We start from the raw sequence: 24,447 nt of genomic DNA, 5'->3' as shown, positions 1-24,447 counted from the left end.
CTAGCAAATGTGTGAGGTCAATGCCTAAATACCCTAGTTTATACAAGGTCTGGGATCTGTATTCAATTCTGCAAGCACCTGTGCATGTTTAAATACCTTTTGAACAATGTTTTTAAACTCGAACTGGAAAGTGAATCGAAAAACCTTCCGGTTCACGGTTCGACCGGTTCAACCTCGGTTCAAAGGTTTAATATTTTTTTATTCATTTTAGTATTAAAAATTTTGAATAAAACTAAAATATTTATTTTTGAAAATAAATACTTAATAAAAATCGATTAAACCTTTCGGTTTTTACTGGTTTTATGGGTTTAACCGATTTTTGACCTGTTTTTGACTTGTTCAATTAATTCTTTGATTTTGTAATTGAACCGGACCGAAAACATGCCGATTCGCGATTCAACCGGTCGAACCGGCCAGTCCGGTCCAATTTTCAAAACACTGCTTTTGAACGTTTAAATGGAAGAAGCCAAAGCCTGGTCAACCTAGATTTCTAGTTAGTTTAAATGCAATCCATCGAGTTCTTTGACATCTTAGGATGAAAAAAGAGAAAACTACAATCTTGGGCTGTGCCGAAACATAGAAGATGAGTGTGGGCACTTGGCCCACTCAGTTCTCAACGAAGTGATCTTGGTTCTCCTTTCCTTAGCCAATGTCATAATGAACCCAACTAGCTTATCGAAACCTGGTTAGCCAAGCTTGAGACTGAGTTGCAGACCCAACTTGCATAAGACATGATTGATGTGAGAAGTTCAACTTGGCATTCTATGGTTCAAGCTTAGTTCTAACGCCACCGGTCTACCCTACGCTAAAAAATCCGGCTATAGTGATAACCCTCGTTATTCCACTCCTACATTCCTCTAGTATAAGCACCTCCCATTTTGACCAAAAAAAAAAAAAAAATGTACCTCCCATTTTCCTCTCCCTAAGATATGCCTTTTCAACCTTTGGAATTGGTTTCTTTAGATCCATCTCTAACTTAAACATCATAGTGATCACGGAGGAGGAAACCCCCACCTCCAATTTTATTGTGTCGCAGGTGTTATAAGTCTTACGACTAACATCAGCTCGGCCGAAAGGGCCTCGCTTGCACAATGAGAAACTTTATCAAAGTTTTACTGTTTGTTTTTGTGGGTTACCCAAACATGACTCGAAGTAACTATATATTGAGAAAATCTAATCTTTTTTTTCCCTTTTGTCTTCCTTGTATCACCTATATATTGAGAAAAACTATATAACCAACCACAATTAGAATTTATATAATCACCAGCCTCTCAAGACAAATAGTTACACAAGATAGATAGTAAATGATTAACCACATCAAGAAATGACATAATCAAAATATCAAACTAGTGTTTTAAGTCGTAAAATACTAATCACCAACATCCAGATTAAACGATTAGAAACCAAAAATCCCAAAAAGTCATAAATAGGTGACCAATTAATTGTCATAGTAAATAGGTTAAAGGTCGGTATCGAGTTCATTTATTGCTAAACTGAAGTTTGACAACTTGTAGATATCAGTACTTTCCCTAATGAAAGGGCACTTTTTGTCCTAAAACATCTAGCAAGGACCAAAGTGCTCATTCATTGAGTTCAAGGAATAAAGTACAATTGGTAGCAGAGTCAAGGGGGATAAAGTGCATTCAACGCTAAGTACAATAATGAAAACACAGGGAAAAGAATCAATAGAACATGGCAAATAACAAAAGAACATAATCTGCAGATATGCACTGAGTAACAACATCCATCCACCCCTTCCCCCACCCAAACAAGGGGCGACCTCGGCCCCTTCTTCCCCAGTTTGCACCCACCGTAAGGCATAATCCCTCCCAAAAACCCCCAGCCTATATACCACGAGCTAGCCCCATCTGCTTGCTGGTTGCCGTCCATGACACCACCCTTTGACCCCCTTCCACTTCCAGTACCATCAACTTGTCCACCTTTCCTCCCCTTCCTCAATCCGTTGATCTACACCACGGCAAAATTATCTTCAGTTTCTTCCAAAAACCACCATCACTAACCAAATTCAATAACCACAAACATCAGCAAAACCAACAAAGCTCCTCCATCACCCTACCCATTCAGCCAATTCCAGCATACTCAGAAGTCAGAACTCGTACATATTGTTGAGAATTGAAAAAAGACTGAATCCCCACTAAAAGGAAACTTTATTCTAAAAATTGGACTTCACCAAGGGTTAGTCACCGGGGAGTAAGCCCGAAAAGAGCTTATGCACTGTTTTAGAGTGATTGACTTGCATTAACTTCTAGTTTGATAGATAAAACATTTCTGCAATTTAATTGCAGCTTGAGGGATCATCTTCAAAGTTACAAGCAAGATCAGATCTATAGTACTACTTTTTAAGTTTTCAGATGATCCCCTCTATGCATTTCCTAATTCCTTACTGGTAACTTCCAGCAATGATTCTACATCTGTGTCTACCTAATCCATGTACCAATACTCAGACAAACTCGGGACAACTAAGAATATCATTGCCTGTATCCATAAAATAGAACCAGTTGCACTCCCCATGAAGATCCAAATGCTTAATTCCTTTGTGGACGTAAATTGCACTCTTCGACAAGATGACAAAATTGGTTGAGTGTGCTAACAATATTCCCAAGGCAATCAATAATCTTGTCTCCTTGGCGCCTAGTTGAATCAGTCTGCATAGCCTCATTATTTTTCAAGTCAGCCAACTTGTAGTCGACATCCTCAGCCAGGTTTCCTTGAAGTACTGCATTAATCAATTGTGCATTTTCCAACAGTTTTGCGGTCATGATCTTTTGTTTTTCTTCTTCGCTTATCTGCTCAGGCTTCACCATTTGGACTGTGCTCTTAGGGGGTTGGTCTGGAATTTCATCTAAGGCAGATGGCTCAGGTTTTACAACTCCTTTTAAGATGTGTTTCCATGGATGGAACCTTTCTTCAAATTTATCTTTACGAGGAGGCATTCTCTTCTTCCTTTGCTTCTTTGGACCAGTTTGCAAAAACATTTTGCTAGCAATGGGTCGGGCTTCGGGATCACTATCTAGTTCAGTATCGGGTGCAGCAGGATCATCTCCTCTTTGGTTCATATGCTTCTCAACGGCATTGAATAGTTCCTTATCAAATTCTTCAGGGAGCCCCAGTTCTTTCTTTTCAGCAGTGGCAAATGACCAATAGGCTGCTTCCCACTGCTTGACCTTTTTTTGCTCACTCCTCAAGGAATCCCACTTCTTCTTGCACTGGTTCATGCTCCTGTTCATACCCAAAGCACTGCAGTTCTCCACTATCAGCTGCCACTTCTGGAATGACGCCAGTGTCTGTCGCCACTCCCCTTCAACCGCATTGATCTCATTCACCAGGGTTAAACACTCCCAAGCACTCCAATCTGGTGCCGCCTGTGAACGTGTGCACCGCGACCCCCTCTCCATTTTAAACAGTCTAATACCTCCTGTTGCCTGTTTGACCAATTCTGTTTATTAGAAAGAAAAACAGGACCTAACACAACACAAGTAATGAAAGAGTTAATATCCTCACAAACAGGTTACATTCACCAAATCAGTCAATCCGGCAACTAGATATATATGGGAACTAACAAACATTATCAAACATGATTAGAGCATCATTTTTAAGCTCTTCCTATTCAAGCAATCCAACAGTAATACATAGAAAATTCAGACACAATCGTAACAGATTAAAATGCCAGATGCAATTAAAGTTTACAGACCCAAAAGGAGGAGGAGGAGGAGGGGGGGGGGGGAGGGGGAAGCAAAAAAAATGAATGGAGTTAGATAATACTCTAATCAGCTATCAGAATGCAGGAATGATTCAAAATTCAAGATTGAATATTGTCAAGGAATAATTCAAAATTAGGGAAGCTTGACTTGGGAAGATCAAATTCACTGCACCAGAAAAAAAAAGGAATCCAATTACATTTTTTCAGTGGTTTACACAAATCTTTATGGTCCACCACCTCCACATTCTTCCTAACACTCTTTTTACATCCTTTCCATTTTCCCCAATTCCCAAATGCTCAAAAATCCTCACATATTTTCAAAATGTATCAATCACTACTCCAAATTTGGGTTACCAGATACTCAAAAAAATTAAGGGAAGAAAAAACCCATAAAAAAAAATCAAATTTAAATAAACTAAACTGAGTATTCCCACAAGCATCGGCTGTTCTATATCACTTAAATCCTTGAATGATATAATCGTCAGTTATACTGGCTAACTTCCTTTTTCCATTTTTCTCTTAGCTTTATGGTACTAAAATAAAATAAAAAAAAGAAAGTAATGATTACGCGAGCCAAGGAAATAAATTTGCAGAAGATAAAACAAGAAATGGATGGAAAAAGCACAGAAAATGAATGGGTAATAAGAAATTTGATCATTACCTAGAGACTGTCAAAACGGTTCAAGAATCCAATTTCCGTTACAGCCCTAAACCCCAGAACAAATCCAGGAAAAACGAATAGAAAGATACCTTGAGACTGATAGAGCCCAAGGAAATGACATCGGCACTGTACAGAGGTAATTGCAGTTTTGGTACAAATGTTTAGGGTATGAGTGCTTTTAGTCCCCAAAGTTTGGATAAAAGCAAATAGAATTCAATGTTTCAATTTTCATGTACGTTTAGTCATATATATTTTTTTTTATCGATTACTACCGGAATCTACTCATGTGCAAGCAGCTAATTTAAAAAAGATTTAAAAATTAACAAAAATTGCTAATCATAATTTATTACAAAAAATAACTAATGACTTATATGTTTGTAATGTGAATAATTAGTCTTTAACCTAAAATTTTGTTTTGTCAACTAAATTTTTGTATTTTTGGGCTAAAGGCTAATTACTCAGGTAATTGCCATGCGAGTAATTAGTCATCTTTTATTATAAATTATAGCCAATAATATTTACTTCAATTTTTTAAAATTTTTTTTAAAAATTAATTGCCAATACGTAATAGAACTAAAGGTGCTTATAGATTAAAACATTGGGAACTACATTTGCTTTCTTTCAAATTGTAGGGACTAGAAGTGCTCATGTCCTAAACATTTGGGATTAAAATTGTAATTCTCTCTTATTACAAGCATATTGGAATGAAAAAAATAAATATAAAGCCTTAAAAAATGAAAAGATGTAAACAGTAATTGTAACATAGTATGTGCAATTTGTAGTGTGCTTGAATAGGAGTTTATTTAACATATTATTTAAAATAATTATTATAATACTTTTTGCGACACGTTGTATATAGGATAAAAAGATAATTGAAGAGATAAAAAAATTATTAAAAAATATATTTATTGTGATACAAGTAAATAATTTTTACACAAATAATACCAATCCAAACACGTGTGTTTATATGTAACATGCAGTGTGCAGCTGTAATTTTTACACAAATAATACCAATCCAAACACGTGTGTTTATATGTAACATGCAGTGTACAGCTGCGGGCTGGGCAAGAGTTTGGTGTTTGGACTCGAAATTGGACACTCTTGATTTTGGGGCAATAGTCCACAGCGGTCCGATTCCAGTAGAATTAAGAGTCTCAACTTGTGAGGTACTTATGCTAATAAGGTTGAGCAATGATTTAGAGTGGGAAAAATTATTTTGACTATATGTTATTCTTAGCCCTGCATATTTGATTTCCAATTACCATCTCGAGGCATCTAGAAAAAACGGAAGTTTTTAGGTTTTCATGAGATAATATTAAGTTTACGTAAGAAAGTTATTATGAACTTTATAAATCTAAGTTTAAATTAGATTAAAAAGTAGAGGTTAATATGAACACCATGAAGCTTGGATATGAATACAAGTTTATCAGCAGCTGATAATGAAAGCTTGTTAAGCCTGGGCGTCATTTTATTAACATTCCTACTTAAGGAGGTTAAACATCTTGTTTTGCAGGATCGCATTGCATTGGAGTCACCACTCCTAGATTTTACCCTGCTTCATGTGCTTGTGAATAATTTTACGGTTTCATACAATTATCCAAGTTCAAGCGTTTCCCGTACGGTTAAAGCAGAGACAAAAAAAAAAGCAAGAAAGGCACCAAATACAAACTCTATTGAAATATGCATTCCACCCCACCATATTTCTACCATTAAATTGTGATCAATTGTCAGCTATTGTTGCATTCTTTGTTACGAACCAAAATTAGTTCTCTCATTTCGAACTGCAATTCAAACCAATGGTTAAAGATGGTTTTCTGTAGTTACCAAGAAGTCAAATGCCCGCAACCAGTCAACGCTCCAAAGCTCCTCGCAATCTTGAAAAAATTTCTGGCGTCAGATCTCTTAGCTCCTTTGGCACTGAAATAGTACATGCGTCAGCATACCAAACATGAAATCTTACTATTTTCTGTCAGTTTAGAAACAAATTTGAAAATACTCACAGTTAGATTGCTATCAAATACATTCTATACAAGGTGTGTTATCTGTTCCTGAACCGTGATGATCTGCCTTTAGATTGGTAATGGTTTCTCTTCCCATTGGGCAATCCACTATCACTGAAACTCCCTTCTGGTATATCTTCATGCAAATCTGAGAATTCTTTTGTCCACGAGTTCAAGGGGACAATGTAACTGTCGTCTTTAGATTTCTTCTGCCTCTGCTGATGCCGTTTCACGTTTTCCGATATCTGGTGAAAAGTTCTGTTTATGCTTGCAATTCCTCTTTCAACTGGTTCGACGACATGTGAAACTGTGAACTTCATATCATCTACAATCTGCAAAACAAGAAGCACAAAGCAACAATATGCCAGATAGGTCAGAGCAGGTCCGGATGCTAGTATAAGGTATTGAACAACAGGATATGTAGATCTCACGATTTCACCACTTCCGAGAACCACATCACAGACGCTTTGGTGAAATTTTAACCGCTTTTCACTTTCTTCCTGGCGACCAATCCGCACCTTTGTCGATCGTTCACAGTCCCTAACCTCTTCTGGGTCATATGGAGATCCTAGGGATGCATAATCTGCCATGACAGCAACATTACGGACACACCTTTCTCCTCGTTTGTAAGGTGCAGCTGGGAAGACATAAAGATGTATCACTGCAGCAACACCCATCTGGTTCAAGGCAAAGAAGTAAAAGCCTTTAAAGAGTCACATAAGACAAATATTCATCTGATTAGATGTAGACATATTAATCACGAAGCACATTATTGCATCCAAGTTATCAAATCCATGGCAACATGTTATTGCCAATGACTATACTATCTATCTACAGGATATCAAGTCAGCACATATGCATATTTCTTCTCTTCATTTTCTACTTGTTCTCACTGCTTCACATGTTCTGACAACTGGTGGCTTAGAATATCTTAGCTACTGCTTTAGTATGGCATTTTCTTTCAACCTTTTCTCCAATCAAAATTGCAATCAACTAATGTAGCAAAAATAGATGCTTATAGAATTGGAGAATGCCAAACACTACTGCCATGAACTCAATTTTGCTTTCTAACTAAGGCCAGTAAGAGAGAGAGTTTGGCACACTTTATAAATAATTACCATGCAGAAAGTTAAATCAGTGAAAGAATATATGCAAAGTGCCTCTGCAAACTTTTATCCTTCTTGTTGGGAAAAAATATATCCTGGTCCAACATCAAAGCATATGTGGTCAAGGACACAGGGCCAAGTAAATTCAAAACCTAAAATGACAGACCGACCATCCCTACAGTTTCAGCAGGTTAAAAAAGCATCATGCCTCTAATGAAACTATAATGACCCTCTCAGTCTTGTTCTTTCCTTCTGAAAAATGGCAATCTCTGCTTATCAAGCAACACTCACCATCTCTGTGGTCTTCCCATATTTACCAAAAACTTATGTAACGACCCATCATTTCCTACTTATTTATTATTTCCTTGTGAAGATTTCACAAGAAGTTTGTAACTTCTCAGTATCCGTTTTGTGCCTCCATCTCTAATAATATTGGCTTTCATGATTGAATCGAGAATTTCATGACACTTCTAAATGTATTTTGTCACAGATTCATCTTATTTTTCAAAAGACAACAACCAAATATATGATGTCTCTGATTCTGCTAGGGGCATGAATGACCTGATTATTTATGACCTCAGGGAAGACATGAAAGCCTAGTCAGACAGTTTCCTCTAACCAATGAATACTTTCCTACTAGCAAATGCTTCCCTCCCCTCTTAGAAAATTTCCATCTGGCCCCAAGTAAAGCCAAAGCTTTATCCTACACTATTCTTGTTTCAAAATAAACAATCATTCAGTGCACTGCTATTCAAACAGAAGAAGATTAAGCATGTTGCCCTGTACAACTTAGAAACATTCCTCAACAAAGAAACCAATATGATAAAGAAATGTGTGGTCTCAAAAACAACGGACCTCTAAGTAAGTGGGAGAAACAAAACTGCAAGCAACGAGAAATTCCAAAACGCTAGTAACATGTACCACGCACCTCAATACAAATAATATAGTCCTGGATGCGTGATTGCAGAACCTGTGCCAAAGACCCTTTAAAGGCTCCCAGAGAGAGAAGAAAGGCAACAGCTACACCTTGCCACCATGTTAAAAATACAATCGATTTGAACGTCAGAAATTTGGCCAACGGTTTAATGGGTGCCAACTTATTCTTGGTAACAGAATAAAATTGCACTAGGCAGTATAAGGCCCAGGTCTGGCTAAAGTTTAGGATAACTGCCAAATATGGGTAACTGCAAGCAAACAACAGAGTCAGAGATAATATGCTTAAACATGACTTTAATATAGTTCTAGTACATCAGAGAGTCAAATTGCTTAATACGTTAACTATATAAATGCAAAAGTTCAACAGAGAGAGCAGGGATGGTTGGAGCAGGGCTGTAGAAATTTACTTCTTTATCAAGGAAAATCATATGGAGCACATAGTAAATAACAAGTAGGACAGCTCAATAGCATAACTTACGCATATCCCCACTCAAACTTCCCTTCACCATAAATACCAAAAAGTTGAAAAAACATAGCCAATAGTGCACATATCATCTTGAGTATCATCTGCAAACCAAATAATCCCGTTGAAAATAATTAAGAAATTGGCATAAGAAATGATCTTGGTAATCCTTAGATATCAACAGAAGGACTTACATATTGAACAATGCCAATTTTTACTGCTTGATAGAAGTCAGGACCGAGACTCCACTGCCGAAGACAGCAATTCAGTGGAAAAGGATGCTCAACTACCCCATAAGCATAAGCTTCATCTATGAGAGGTATGCTTGAGGAAAACATGCTTTGATTTTCCATAAATTCGATTGTACTTTCCTCACCACCTACAGTTTGACCAGAAGGAAAAAATTATCTTTGTATAAACATAACCAAAATTTTCACACACACACACACACATATATATCAAAGTTTATAGAGAATGGTGTATAATGTGTCATTGAAGCATTATCACTTCTATTTGATAGGAAAATATGTTGGGACAGGATTAAAGATAGACATCTTGATCTTCCAATCCCGAACAAAAGATGTATCAAATAAGAATTTTGACTTGTTTAATGACTAAGAGTTAGACCAGAGCATGATAAAGAATTTCCAAGCAAACAATGTAGCTCTATAAGAGTATAACCAGTAAGCATAACTTATGGCACCCCAACGAAATTCATAGATAACAACATCAAGATAAAATGAATATCAATCAAAGGCAAAAAGAAAAGCTATTCCACAGACCTAAGCAAGCTATGAGATATCTCTCAAAGCAATAAAGTGCAAATGCTTCGTAGCAGTCCCGTATTATCTCACAGTAGAAAGCAGCATTGGAATTGAGCAATGACAAAAACTGTTCCAAAAGCAGCAGACTGTTATTAAAAGAAAAATAGAACAATAAAAAAAACCTCTAAGCACTCAAAAAAGAAAGTGAAAAGGGAGCAGAAAGCAATATCTGGTAAATAAATTCAATATCATAAACTAGTAGCAAATTAGGAAGTATCTTAACTTGTAGACTACCAAAGTGTACAGACAACTTAGATAAATGTAATTAAATTCTCCAAAAATAACAGTTTCTGATATCACCTCCTGATTGAACTTTTGCATGAATATTTCTGTTTTAGATGCATGCAAAACTTTTACTTTCTCCAAGACCCAATTAGAGTCCCTATTCTTTCTGTCACAGATGTTAAGGACCATATATTGGATGGCTAGTACAAAGATTACAGAACCTTCAGATAGACCATATCTTTAAAGAAAGAGGGAATACTACTGCTAGTAATAAAAGGTCCAAATTCTTGCATATCAAATAACCACCACCATTAATTTTCCAAGAAGTTTACCTAAAATCTTTTTTTTATGTCGGACATATATTACAAAGAAATTGACATGAGTCACCATATGCAACAAGAATTAACACAATTCCCAGCAGTTAAATGCTGAACACATTGACCTCTGTCCTCAAAGTTCAAACAATCTGACCAACATACAACCTAATATACTCAATCTTTATTGGGTGCATTTTCTTTTGGGGACGAAAGCAACAAAAGGGACAACATTCAACCACAAACAAAGTAAATCACTTCTTTAGCTATCCACAATGAAAGTAAAAAAAAAATACTTATGGTGATAAAAATTATCTCAATGTTCCATTCATACACATGCACATTAGCGGAAAAACAAACATATTCAACTTCAAGTATGAATTGACAGCATAATCAAGTAGAACAGATTGAAGGTAAGTTATTTTATTTCCTGTCCATGCATCTCACAAACCATTGCTCACAGCAAATTTATTACAAAATTAAAGGTCATGCCAAAAAGGCAAGGAAATTTGTGAAAAATTGACCACTTCCTCACCGATTCGGATGCATAAACAGGAACCATCAGAATGAGTCCAATCAAGAACTTCTGCTCCTGAAAATTAAATATGTCTATTAGACACAGAACAGATCAAATGAAGCAAGAAAAGAAAGTTTATGAAGTTAAACGCAAGAGAATTAGAAAGCGCAAAATATTAATCCTTCGGACATTAATAAAAGACCAGCAACTAAGTAACATTTCAAGTTTTTCCAAACAAACCTCAGGTTGGTTGTAGGCTGCTAAGTGCTCGAAGATAAGGTACATGGATAGGACAAGAGCTGCCAATACAAATACTCCTGCGCTGCATATAGTCCAGCCATAGACCAAGGACGACCCAGCACCCACATTATTGGACTGAGTTATCCCTGATCTCTCAGTTGAGTCAACAAGGCTGGTTAAAAACAACAGCAAAACTATCACGGCCTTCCTCTCCATTAAAGTAACGATGCTCTTGCACACCTCAGAACACAATGCCTACCTAAACTGAGTAACATCCCAAACACAATTTCCAGAACTAGACTAGAGAGCTCTGAAAACTATTTCCAGAACTAGACTAGAGAGCTCTGAAAACTATCACATATACTTGACTTCAGCTCATGCCATATCCTATTATTATTTGTACTGCAGGAAGATAGATGAAGCATATTCTTGACAAGTGCAAAGTACTGCACAGTAATGCAGGCAGCTTAATTGAATGGCTGCTGAACGTTTTAATCAGCACTAGTAAAAAAACCACCAGTATAAAGGAAGGTTCAGCGTAAGCAAGCCTATCACACAGAAGCGAACGAGTCAACAGGAATGACCTGTGAAAGAAACAACATACACACCGTGTAAAAAACAAAATCAACCTGAAAAGAACTGCTAAAAAATTACTACAACAAAAAGGATTGAAATGAAAAAAAAAATGGGAGAGATACAATCCAAGTACATTTTGCCAAGGAAATCCTTTCTATGGAATAATCTGTTTGTCAAATCCTCTAATTTTTGTCTGACTTGTTATCAGGATAAACAGATGACAATAATCAAGACCTCAAAGATAGCCTTGGAGTTTATGTTTGCATATCTGACCATGGGTAATGTTTGAGCTGAGTCACAGCAGATATACTTAGAGCTATACCGCATGATTGTCACTTTAATAATATCCCAACGTACACAGAAGGTGAAAACATATAAGCTTTTGAATTCTAGGGGAAAAAACAAGATTTTCAGAAATTCACAATAAAATCTCAACTTGAACATATTGCACACTGTACTATAACATGCTGGTTCAGCATAACTCTTCACTTAGAACATTAAGCACCTTTATATAATGTCATGAATCTACTGAAGTACAATAAAATTTTATAAATGAGAAGCATTCTTTTTGAATATTCCAACTGTCAAATATGTTTTTGATCAAATCATCATAAGTATTATAGAATAACTTGATGAATATGTAAACCACAACTAAATAAGCAACATGCCTATGTGCCTAAAATGGTCTTCGCTATTCACAATGTGAGTTAGAAAACCACGCCCCAACAGATGATACGATGCAATGGGGTTGACTTCTGTTTTCCCAACAAAAAGTTTCATGCTACCATCAAGAACCTGATCTAAGGCTTAGTTGATTCAAAGAGAAAATGAAAGGAACAGGGAGATTACTTCCAGCCTACATCTTTAAAATTTCTACCACTCCAAAAGCTTACATGAAGTTCCATTTGCTCAATATAAGGTATCTTCTGTAGTTTGCAATCCAAACTAACATCATTCCACCTGGCAAAAGAAGCCCAACTTCTTATCCAAATGCCAAAATTCTAGAAGCTAATCCACATTTCAGTGTATACAATATACTGGAAAGCCCTCTCATGTAGTTCAAAAAGGTTCTCTTCACATTAATCTCCCTTTTTTGCAGTGTTGCTACTATAAACATTACAACAACCTCCCTCTATAGCATCTGTACAGATAATCTCAGCATCGCAACCAATTTCTTTAATGCGACACAACTCAGGAAGGAATATGCTAATAAGCTACCAGTAGCCAGTTTCCACTACTGTAATAAACCAAATTCGCACCAACTGAAATCAGAGGCACATATACACAGGAGCCCTAGACTAAACCACAATAAATTACCACATATATAAGTAAACAAATAAACAAAGAACACATTTAGCTGGAAAAAGCACTATAATTTCCCAAAACCACAATAACACACTGTAATTTTTACACGGAAATCACACAAATTAAAGCAAATAAAATTAAAAAAAAAACCTAATACAATCCATTAGCTCGCTCGAGGAAAGTAATTACGGTAAAATTTAACGTAAAAAAGAACAAAATAAAGAGGAAAATAATGTGATTAAAGCTCGGAAGTAACAATTTTGACAAATTACCTCTCTTATATCTCTGAATTTCTGAGTAATCTCGCAGAAAAAGCGATGAAAAAGCTGGAAAGAAAAAGGTTGGGAATCCAATTGATCGGGAAGTCTCAAGTCTCATAGAAAATAGGGGGCCGTATGGATATGAGCGCGGGTTTTATTTATATGTATGGGCTTCGGCGGATGGGAAATTCTAAGCTAGATCGTCTACGGCACTGGTGCGGTGGAAGTTACTGGTTGATGTGCTGATTATCAAAATCACTGATGAAATTGAGCCGGTCCTGGAATTGATGTGTTGATCGGACGGTTGTGATTTTTGTGATTGTGGAGTGGAGAGTTTTGTTTGCAGTCAAATTGATGGGATGGTTTCTTTGGGATGAAGATTGAAGAGTTAGATGGGCCGACTGGGAAGTGGAAGGATTACCAGGTCAGCTGGAGACGTGGCTGACGGTTCAGGAATATGGCGTCCAAGTCAGAAAGAGAGTTGGGCAGGTTTTGGTTTGGGCTTCTCAATGGAGCTCGCCCTGAAGCCCATTCACCGATGTCCAACCAAAAAAAAAAAAAAAAAAAGGCTCCATATATGGCACAAGCGCAAATATTGCAACTCCATCAACAATTGGCAATTGACTGCTTGGCGTGCTTCCTTATTTGTAAATTTAGTCTTCCATTAGAATTGCACTTTTTTTGAAGGAGTTATTTCATCAAAATATTAGTGTAGTAGTTTGTTTTCTTCTAGGATATAGAAATATTAGGACAAAAAGAGGGGTGAAAGCATTTTAGGAAAATTTTCTAAAAACATTTTCCCCTGAGAAATATGTGTATTTGATGTATTTAAAAGTAGAGAGATGATGGATAAAGATCAGGGAAAAAAATCATAGTCAGACGCTTTAATTACTCCCGAATTAATTATTTCAAAACAAATCACCTGCATTAGATAGTGTTTGCCCATATACAAAGATTTGGCATATTTCAATTTGGTTGATGATCCATGAATATTCAAATGAGTTACTTTAATTTGACTAGTTTACAAATTAAACTCGAATGAACTTCTATCCAACACAATTTGATTCAACTGTTGAATAATTTAGTTCGTCTTTTGGTCCCACATTTAATTTTTGCTTATCTCTCCAAATATAAAGATTTGACATACCCTTGTTTGGTAGTATGTTCATGAATATTCAAATGGATCACTTTTGACTACAATTATATAGCAACAAACTCCCCTAAGCGCCGCCCCTGTAGACCCCAAGTCAATCAGTCCACGACAATGAATACACTCCTCCAGTGTTCTCGGGGGCCATTGAACAGTTGGAAAAAGCCCGGACCTGCTTAGATGAGTCGGCCACCAGGCGAAGCATAAAGTGCAGATTTGATTGCAAACGAGAGATTTAGTAAACCCTTTTAGTTTAGAGGTCAGATCATCTCCTTCTAACTTTTTTTGATCTAGTTGGATCCTTCCCTAATATGTGTTGGATTAGGAATAGGAGTCGTCGGTCGACAAAAAGAAGAAAAAAAAAAAAATTGATTTGGGTTTCTTTGTCAAAATACAGACTGTTAACAAATTTGAGTTTGGTTGATCTCTGAATATTCAAATGGATTTGGAATGACTTAGTGGCTGAAACATTTTTAATTGAGCCATACAGACAGTTGGAAGGTATTTTACAAACTACACAAATTGCAGCTTATCCCTTTCTAAAAGGCTTGCTGAAAAATCAACTTTTTGATAAGTTCCAGAATCAGAAATGCTTTTTGATTTTTCAAGTAAACGAGGATTCTTGAAATGATTCATGGCATATTACTCAGACAAATGAAGTTCAACTCATGAACCATATGTCATGCACGTATCAACCTGCTGAGCAAAATTTGACAACGATTCTATCATTTGTCACTGCTGAAAAGGATTAGTGAACTTGTACCACACGACTGTTTTAATGTTGGTATTAGTTTCCAAAATATCCTATGATTGCAAAACACTTTCAATTTTGGGAGAAGCAGAGCCAGAAAAACTTTCATGAAAGTTTGTCAGATTGAGTGATGCTAATATTCAGATTCTTCAGGTCAAATTTTGTTGAAGTTGATTTATTACTTCTCAGAATTGTCATTTCTTTTTTCTTTTTTAAAATTACAGAAATTTAATTGACTTAAAACTGATGAGAATATTCTTGTCAAAGTTGTCAACTTATCTTTCTTCTACATTTGTTGCAAAGAAACATCAAAACTTTGAAACCCTGAGGTTTTTGACTATTTCGCTTAGCTCCCTTAAAATTTTAAAAAATTATACTTACCTCCCTTGATTTGACACTTTGGTAATCAAAACTTAAAATAGGTTGAAAATTTTAATGAATATCCTAAAATGCCCTTATCTTGCAAAGTTTAATTTATTCTTGTAACGTAATTTGGCATAGTTACAAAGAAATGAGTTTTTCACGCCAATATTGTTGTTTGATAATCAATTATAATAATAAATCTATCGCTATAATAGCTACTTTTTATAGTACTTTATCGGAAAAATATATTCTTTTTAGGGAAAATGACCTATTTCATCCCTCACATTTCACAAAAATATTCTTTTCGTCCCTTACTTTTAAAATGAATCAATTTCGTCCCTGACATTTAAAAATTAAAGCTATTACATCCTTGAATCCAATTTTCAATCTGAATCAAACCACCTATCAACCCAATTACAAATTTTGAAGGTATAATTGGTAGATCACTTGGTTAACTCAACTTGAATATAACTCAACTTGAATTCCTACATTGTCATTGTATACACTGATGGTTTTATGTACTTACCATATCATTTCAATTTAAATTTAAACACCAAATTTTGTATTTATGATACACATCTAGACTCGCAAGCGAATATACTAACGATGCATGAAAAGATTTACCCAAAAGAAAAATCCGACTATTCCAAGACAAATAATGGCCTTTATGTTATAATGTTTGTTTTTTTGGTTTGATAAATGTCATGTGAATATGATGAAATTGACCGAGTGACCTATCAATTCTATCTCCGAAATTTATTACGGGTTATTGGATGGTTTGATTCAAATTGAAAATTAGGTTCAGGGATGTAATAGTTTTAATTTTTAAATGTCAGGGATGAAATTGCTTCATTTTAAAAGTGAGGGACGAAAAGAATATTTTTGTGAAATGTGAGGGATGAAACAGGTCATTTTCCCTTCTTTTTAAGATAAAGAACAAAGTATCATCTTTTTTTTAAAAAAAAAATCTTGTGAACTATTTGAATTTGAATAGTGAAACTACCATCGTTCGGCAATGATTATGGTTAATTTATTCTTGATTTTGACATATATATAAAAAAAAAAGAGCTACAAGGAGTGGGGAATCTTTCATCTCTCAATGTCCTCGTTCTTCACAGTTTTTTAATATCAGATTGCTTGGGTAAGATAATACGACCCGCAAGAAATTAGACTACATCTGATTTGTATATATAGATGACACTTTGATAGTTTGCAAAAATATCTTGAATCTTATTCAGTCATGCAATGGCAGCCTCAGAAGGAGACAAGTACAGGTCCTACCTTACTGAAGAGGATGTGAAGAACACCACCTGGAGGTTTGGTCCTCCTAATTATGATGCTGTTAACAAACTATTTGAAGAAGGCAGAACTAAGGTCAGGATATATTTTCTTTCTACCTTTTCATATTTGCCAAAATCCCACGAAGATCATCATATGAGAAATGATAAACAGTGCTTAGCAATTGTTGGTTACTAATATTTTGTTTGTAGATATGGCCTGTTGGATCACTTGAAGAGAAAGTGCAGAGGCTGGTCAAGACATGGGAGATGGAAATTGTCCACAAAGTCAATCCTGATGAGTATAAAACACTTGATGCAAAGAAGTTTACTCTAGGCATCAACGGTAGGAACAATCGACATCCATCTTCTCTAATTTGTGTTGTAGTAGTATTGACATGGACAAATTTTTCAGGGAGGAAAGCTTTGACATTGGAAGAAGCTCAAAAGCTTGGAGGAAGTTACAATGTGTTCCTGCAGACAGGCTTGCCAGAGAACTTTCGCGTTTACAATCCTGCGAATGAAACTGCTGAATCATCTCAGAAGGTTTTCACCACTACATTCGCTCGTGGATTCGCTGTAGAGATCCTTCAAGTGTATTCTGGACCGCCAGTGATCGTGTATAAGTTCAGACACTGGGGTTTCATGGAGGGTCCTTTTAAAGGACATGCTCCAACAGGAGAAATGGTTGAATTTTTTGGCTTGGCTATTTTTGAGGTACTACTTCTCAAACAAATCAGATCCCTTCTTGATTTTGCTTTCCAATCAATGTGTTCCTGGTTTTTGTGTTGTCTGAAATCATGGTGTTGTAACAGTTGGATGAGCACTCTAAGGCTGTGAAAGCGGAGTTCTTTTATGATCCTGGACAACTACTTGGAGGTCTTGTGAAGGGCAAAATGTCTGATGAACACAAGGCTGAGACAAGTTCAAGCTGTCCTTTCTTCACTACAGCTTAGCTGTGAACTAGGAAAATTGATGAACTGGACCCATGCTGATTACTTTGTTTTCCTTTGTATAATTGTACTCCTATTAATGAAATGAGAGCAGAATAAAATGGCCAACTACTCCTTTTGCTGTTAATAAAGACATTGCCAATAATTGTTTGATATACTCTTTATCTGCATCATAAAAAGAACAGGACATCTCCAGCAAAACGGATTTGTATTTCCTTGGTTCTGCTACATTGTGTGGTTCAAATTCACAAAGATACCACAGGTTTCCTAATATCCAGTGACAAAGTCAAGAATCATGCTCATTCAATCCTACAACTACAACACTTTCTTCTTGTGTGCATCTAAAGGACTCGAGATATTTCTTTATCAGTCAAAAATTTGATATTGGCCTTGCTTCTGAGAGCAAATAATGTTCTTCGACTGTGAGTCTGTGACTCAAACAAAACACTAGAACAAAGGGGACACATTCTTCTTGTCGCTCCTTCATGAACCAATTACTATGTGGATTCGCGGTAGAGATCCTTCAAGTGTATTCATGGCAACCAGGTATACAGATTAGGCACTGGGGTTTTATGGAGGGTCAATTTGAAGGACCAGTTACATTTTTGCGTCACTTTGACCATGCATACACTAGGATGATCTAAAACTGTTGTATTGAAAACAGCTTGATCAGCACTCTTCAGATTGTGAAGGTGCAGCTCTTTTATGAACCTGGACATCACAACATAGGTGGTGATGAACATGGCTCAACCATTACCATTTTTTTCTTTTTTTCCCTTCTTCTTCTGATAGTGTAATTACTAGAAGAATAAAACGTAGAACCAATTCTTATAGACTTCTAAATTCTGTCTATCTCTGCTTCAAACAAAATAACAAAACTTTGAATAAAGTTTCATGAAATGTGCAACTGTTTCACTAAGACTAAATGTGTTAGGAAATTGGCTTAATTTCTTTTAAACAGGTTTCTTGTCTTGTGTAGAAGTAACTAGTTTCCTAATTGGTTTTAGTTACTTGAAATAGTAGCCAAGGAATTTTCTATTTTGTTTAGGATTAGAAGTTATTTCCTATTCTATATAAGTCTAGGAATTAGAATTGGTTTTCAATTATTATTTGATTTTTGGCCAAATAATTATATTCTCTATAAATAAGTAGGTTGGCATACTATATAAGAGACACACAAGAGCAACAGGTAGCCTTATACATGGGGTGAGAGGGGGTTCTTGGGAGATGAGAGATGGTATATAAGGGTTGGATTTGGATTCAAGTTGTATTCTTGTATAGAATTTTCTTTTCATAATAAAGAACGGGTTTCTCTCCGTGGACGTAGGCTCAATGGAGGAGCCAAACCACGTTAAATATTGTGTGTCGTCTATCTTTCATGCTTGTGACTTATTTGCCATTAAATTATTGTGTACTTGATATTTCAATAGTTGTTTGCGCCGTGCTTGGATCCTGACAAAATGGATATGAAATGTGGAAGTGTTTCACTAGGACTGAACTTAAGCTACATACTGCAGTTTAAATCATATTCAATGAAAAGAGTTAATACGAACCAACTAAATTGAATGTTTTCTTTCTTTTCTGACTCCAATATAAAATGGGACAAGCAGTAAAACATCTAGAACAAATATCGTGTTCCACTCTTCTATGATCCTCTGCTGGTGGACGTTATTTTCATGGAATTTGTTAAAAAAATGAGTACCTCTTTTTTGACTGTTGAGCTGCAAGGTGTCAGTGTGTCACAGATATATTCCCCAAAACCAATTAAAATGCTGCAGTAATCTCATTTTGAAAGAAGATTGGATCTTGTAGTGATTTGAATAATTTGTTAATTAAACACTACCATCCATCGAATTTGGTCCATAACAGGAAAAAAAAAATGTTTCTCAACATGTTCTCCTTTCGTTGATTAGGTGAAACTGCCTTGAAACTTCTTTGATATTCACTGCATCGAGTAGTTGTAATACTTAAATTATTCCGATCAAAGTTGTCATTGAAAATGGTAAGCTAATACGACCCGCAAAAACACAACTTGTGCTCTATATACGAGTGGCAACAGATGATAGTGTGGTAATTCACAAACATCGTAACCTTATCCAGTCATAAAAATGGCAGTTGAAGCAGAAAAAACTAAGTACAGGTCCTATCTTAGTGAAGAAGAAGAGGTGAAGAACATCCACTGGAGATATGGTCCTCCTAACTATGATCTTGTAGACAAGCTCTTTGAAGAAGGCCGAACTAAGGTCTGGTTATTCACACTATTTTATATCTTCAAGATACAAATGTACTCCTAATAACTACTCTGGAAGTTTATGAAATTAAAACTATGTTACTCTTGTTGCTTCTGCTTCTATTGTATTGGTAGATATGGCCTGCTGGATCGCTCGAAGACAAAGTGCAGAGGCTGGTGAAAACATGGGAAATGGAGGTTTTCCACAAAGCCAACCCTGCTGAGTATAAGACAATAGATACAAAGAATTATACTATCAGCGTCAATGGTAGGCAACAGACAATAAATCTTGTTATTGTTCACTAGGCTACAGATGCCAGTAAGACTCATAGTTTTGCAACTGATGAATTTTCAGGAAGGAAACCTCTAACCATAGAAGAAAAAGGAAAACTAGGGGGAGGCTACAATGTGCTATTGCAAACCGCCTTGCCAGAGGAATTCCGGGCTTATGATCCAGCTAAAGAAACCATGGAATCAGCTCTCAAGGTTTTCAGGACTACATTTCCACGTGGATTCGCTCTGGAGATCCTTCACGTATATTCAGGGCCGCCGGTGATAGTATACAAGTTCAGGCATTGGGGTTTCATGGAAGGTCCTTTTAAAGGAAATCCCCCAACCGGAGAAATGGTTGAATTTTTTGGGATGGCCATTTTTGAGGTACCTGTGCTAATACCATTTATCCAACTTCCAGTTTTACTCTCTTTGTTTTCTTCATCCAACTAATACTATCCTAATAATTGGATTTGTTCTCAAATTATGGTCCCGGAACAGTCAAATGAGAACTCCAAGGTTGTGAAGGTGCAGTTCTTCTACGACCCTGGACAACTACTTGAAGGCCTTCTGAAGGGCAAACCATCTGATGAATATAAGATTGAGGCACCTTCTACCTGCCCATTTTTGCTACAGCAGAGTAACTTAGACAAATGAGCTTGAATCATTCCTGAAGTGCATTTCTTTGAGTTTCAAGTCAGATCAGAGTAAAGATAATATCAGGACCCTTTGATCATCTGTACTCCATTACTTTAGTTATACTAATTAAAATTTCTCAGCTGTTGAGAGTTTGAGCCAAGTTTCTTGTATTCTACCCTTTCCCTTGCCTCTCAAGTTTTATTTACTGACAATATGCTTATAGATAGCCAACCTCCTATCTAGTTTGATGTTGAGCTGTAAGGCATCACAGGCTCTTCCCAAAACCCAAAATTGAAGCCAAGAACCACGCTGGTGTAAAACCCTGAAATCATACTAACGTTTTCTTGATCCTTCACCTCATTACCAAGATTGCCAGACTTGGGATCCTGAGGTTGATCATCTCCTGCACAAACTTCCAATAATAGGATGCCGGAGTCCAGCATTCCTTGTATATGCAAAAAAATAAAAGAAAAGAAAAAATCCTATCCAGAACGAGGGAACAAATTGGTTACAAATATTGTAAAATGCTATTAATTAAGCTGAGTTAAATTAACATGCCACTTAGCAACAGTCTTACACAGCTTTCGCTGCGCCACTAAGTCATGTATCTCATGGCATCATATTTTTCTATTTCGGCAAAACTCTATGGTAACTACTAGTGACATCTTCGTATTTGTCCTGGCTAGTCCTATCAATTTATACATATGAAGAAAAGCTTGGTATGCTAGGCCCAAGGAAGGGGACCAGAATATGGTGTTCTTCCACAGTATCTAAACAGTCCTTCAATTTCAGGACAGCCATTAGGATAAGGAATTGACCGATGAAAAGGATCCCGCCCAAACTTTTTACGACGAAGTGGACCTAAACATCCGTAAGGATCGTCCTGGAATTGTGTTCTAACCAATGCTTCACCTTTCAAAGCAGCTTCCCTTGAAGTTTGTGAAGAGGGTGTGCCCGAGTAAAAGAACCTTGTGTCTGGAAACCTAATTGCAGAGCGATGCAGATGCATAAATCTCTCCTCCTTGAAATCATATCCAACAACCTATTTCACATGCAAGCATGGTATATCGATTAGATTTGTTTACAGAGGCAGTCAACCAGGTTCACCAAGCTTAACACAAACAATTATTTCCTGCTCAATCGTATTAGCACATTATTTGAAGACATAAATTGGTCACCAACATAAGAACTATAGATGAAGAACCAACAGAATATCAGGTCATTTTACTGTCTTTATCTGTATCAAGCAGGGATAAATGTGCATCTACTGAAAATATAAGGAAAGATCAAGAATATACGAGTCCTTAGACACATAATAGTGGACCCTAACCATCTACACATATTACAAAATTATGATAGAAATTGACTTTGAGATGATATTTCCGTCCTCCTTTTCCCATTGACAAGTCAAAGATTAATTTATGTCCTACTAGGTTCCCAACCATTAACTCAGATGATTTCAACCAAAAAACAAAAGCCATAAAGAGAATGTACCAGAAAGTGGGCCTTACAGTTATATTAAGTGGATAAGTGCCTGTGAGCTCCCTGAACCGGCACACGCTAAAGAGAAGATTCTCAAAGCTGTCCCTTGCATGTTCTTCTGTAAGTGCCCTCCATCTAACTTCATCTTGCTTGCCTATGGAGATAAGATAGCCATCATAAGACCAGGATTAGAATACTCAAAGCTTATAAAAGCAATCAATGCATTAAAAGATTTACTACTGACAGACGGACAGTGGTTTCCATGGATAGAGCAATCAAGTCCCAAACTCTTACTGATCTCTCTATTTCATTTTTGTTCTTTTTTCTTTGTTTTTCCTTCTTTTACTGGCGAGGTTTTTTCTTTTTTGTTGGGGGGTGGGGGGTTTGGATTCTAGGTCTAATAATTACCACGTTAAAGTTTATCCACCTTTGAAAGAGAAGTTACTGAACACTAGGTGAAAAAGCACATTTCATATATAAACACCACGAGGAAGATAGAGAACCCAACAATGGCAGCCAAGAGATGGAAACTATCAAGTACCATACATATGACATAGACATATTGTGCCACATACTATGTGTAACATGTTGACACAGAAAACAAGGACACGCGTATGGAGAGAGAACAGATTGCTTCCAAACAAACTGAAAAGGAAACATCCTTAGCCTCTCAAGACAATGTGCAACCAACTGGATATTCTACATTTGGTGCACAAGAGGAGTTGCAGCAGAATAAATAACCATATAAACAGCAACAACCAGGCTGGATAAAAGCCATTTCATGAGAAACCATATTTAACTCTTTTATGTTAGCCTTTTTAATTTACACAATTAACTATCAGATAAATTAACCATAAGATCTAGACAACATTAACTTGACAAGTAACTATCATCAAACAAATTACTCCCACCAAGAACCATTTGAATGAGATGCAATTTGAAGGGACTAAGGTAACACCATTCGTCTCAGGAAGGAATGCTGTCCGCTAAATTTTGTATCTCATAGATGTTTCCATATATATATATATATTGTGAGAAGTCAAAAGTCAACAACTTTACATACAACTAGCATACCAAAAAAAGAATTACCAATATAAAAGGAGGCATAAAAAGTACAGACTGGAAACTCAAATGATACTCATAATTATAAACAACCTCTCTTGCATTCTGTAGCCATAGAACAAGAACCTATGTGTCAGAACATCCATGAAAGGGAGTTGTCTTCCTTGCACTATGCTTTTCTTAGACACTCCAAGATCCCTTTGTTTCTTAGAATTACAACTACTGAATAACAACTTACCACATTTGACATATACTAGTAAATTCCAAAGGAATAGGATTAAAGACCAACGTGTCCCATCTTCTACATAATAACATAGTGGATTACACTTTCTCCTACATTCTACAAAATGACACACTAAATTAAGATAGTAATAACATAGTGGATTACACTGCTTCTAGTGTGTATGCTACTAGTTTCACTGTAATTGGGACAGTAGTAGAGATAGTGAACTTGTTTATGTAATACTGTTCCACTCATGTCTAAAATAACTCAACCTAGCCACATTTTGTGAAGAAGTAATACCTAAAGAAAAAAAACACACAAAGCCAAAAAATCATTCTTAGAATAATGAAGCATAACCAAATTCTCAATTCAACAAAGTGAAACTGATTCACTCACCAAACCATCCTTTGGACTCAGCAACAGTCCAATAACTCTGTGCCTCACTCCTCGGACCGGCATCTTTCCGCGTCTCACCTCCACTAAACAACAGCAATGCTGCATTATCTTTCCCTGTAATCTCGACTCCCTTCTCTATATGACTCACAAAAGTAGCAGCTTGACCCTTATGCTTCTGATAAGATTCCAAAAACCAAGCATCGTCCTTATCAACCTTCTCACAACTACTACTAGTATAAACAGAATGCCCAGCAACCATCACAAGATTCATCAACCTAGCAAAGGGATATGATTCAGAAGAACCAGAATCCACTTTATACATACCATTATAATTGCTAGTCATTCTATACTTGCTTTCATATAAAGATAACAAAACAAGAATTGTGATCCCAATTGATAAAGAAATCAAGAACATCAGCACAGGATGAAGCTTGTAGTAGTACTGGATTTTGTTGCCTAGGGATTTAATCATTTTTTTGGGATGAAAAAGACTGGAACTTCTT

General features: G+C 36.3%; 5 protein-coding genes across 7 annotated transcripts in view; 2 read left to right on the top strand and 3 right to left on the bottom strand.

Moving 5' to 3' along the window:
- Nucleotides 1–1,455: 1,455 nt before the first annotated feature.
- On the bottom strand, nt 1,456–4,449 carry LOC113749527. 2 transcript variants are annotated; one of them, XM_027293291.1, is made up of 2 exons: nt 4,383–4,449; nt 1,456–3,483 (listed from the first exon to the last, which is right to left on the bottom strand). In XM_027293291.1, exon 2 carries the CDS (start codon nt 3,414–3,416, stop codon nt 2,547–2,549), a length of 870 nt encoding a protein of 289 aa, XP_027149092.1. In that variant the 5' UTR covers nt 3,417–3,483; nt 4,383–4,449; the 3' UTR covers nt 1,456–2,546. The 2 variants fall into 2 exon arrangements, with proteins under 2 accessions (XP_027149092.1, XP_027149093.1); XM_027293292.1 differs by having other exon boundaries at nt 1,456–3,443; nt 4,383–4,446.
- Nucleotides 4,450–5,978: 1,529 nt separating this feature from the next.
- On the bottom strand, nt 5,979–13,467 carry LOC113748678 (protein LAZ1 homolog 1). 2 transcript variants are annotated; one of them, XM_027292199.1, is made up of 10 exons: nt 13,161–13,467; nt 11,008–11,591; nt 10,786–10,842; nt 9,670–9,778; nt 9,082–9,266; nt 8,903–8,991; nt 8,417–8,672; nt 6,814–7,059; nt 6,383–6,714; nt 5,980–6,299 (listed from the first exon to the last, which is right to left on the bottom strand). In XM_027292199.1, exons 2-9 carry the CDS (start codon nt 11,221–11,223, stop codon nt 6,421–6,423), a joined length of 1,452 nt encoding a protein of 483 aa, XP_027148000.1. In that variant the 5' UTR covers nt 11,224–11,591; nt 13,161–13,467; the 3' UTR covers nt 5,980–6,299; nt 6,383–6,420. The 2 variants fall into 2 exon arrangements, with proteins under 2 accessions (XP_027147999.1, XP_027148000.1); XM_027292198.1 differs by having other exon boundaries at nt 5,979–6,299; nt 6,383–7,059.
- Nucleotides 13,468–16,544: 3,077 nt separating this feature from the next.
- LOC113749963 (pathogen-related protein-like) lies at nt 16,545–17,753 on the top strand. Its single transcript, XM_027293856.1, has 4 exons — nt 16,545–16,786; nt 16,903–17,035; nt 17,105–17,406; nt 17,505–17,753. The coding sequence occupies exons 1-4, from the start codon at nt 16,658–16,660 to the stop codon at nt 17,643–17,645; spliced, it is 705 nt and encodes a 234-aa protein (XP_027149657.1). The 5' UTR covers nt 16,545–16,657; the 3' UTR covers nt 17,646–17,753.
- Nucleotides 17,754–19,708: 1,955 nt separating this feature from the next.
- LOC113750786 (pathogen-related protein-like) lies at nt 19,709–20,799 on the top strand. The gene is made up of 4 exons (XM_027294729.1): nt 19,709–19,885; nt 20,008–20,140; nt 20,228–20,529; nt 20,644–20,799. Exons 1-4 carry the CDS (start codon nt 19,751–19,753, stop codon nt 20,797–20,799), a joined length of 726 nt encoding a protein of 241 aa, XP_027150530.1. The 5' UTR covers nt 19,709–19,750.
- Nucleotides 20,800–21,285: 486 nt separating this feature from the next.
- Nucleotides 21,286–24,447, bottom strand: part of LOC113750785 (uncharacterized protein C57A10.07-like) — a 10,620-nt gene continuing 7,458 nt past the window's right edge. Inside the window, exons 2-4 of the mRNA XM_027294728.1 lie at nt 23,945–24,441; nt 22,293–22,417; nt 21,286–21,823 (exon numbers count right to left, since the gene is read on the bottom strand). Of these exons, the coding sequence (XP_027150529.1) occupies nt 21,506–21,823; nt 22,293–22,417; nt 23,945–24,441 (940 nt within the window). The 3' untranslated portion in view covers nt 21,286–21,505. The remainder of the gene's footprint in view (nt 21,824–22,292; nt 22,418–23,944; nt 24,442–24,447) is intronic.

This window comes from Coffea eugenioides, chromosome 10, assembly GCF_003713205.1.
Source record: "Coffea eugenioides isolate CCC68of chromosome 10, Ceug_1.0, whole genome shotgun sequence".
Lineage (NCBI taxonomy): Eukaryota > Viridiplantae > Streptophyta > Magnoliopsida > Gentianales > Rubiaceae > Coffea > Coffea eugenioides.
Note: the sequence above shows the minus strand (reverse complement) of the source record. Positions and strands in the feature narration are given on the sequence as shown.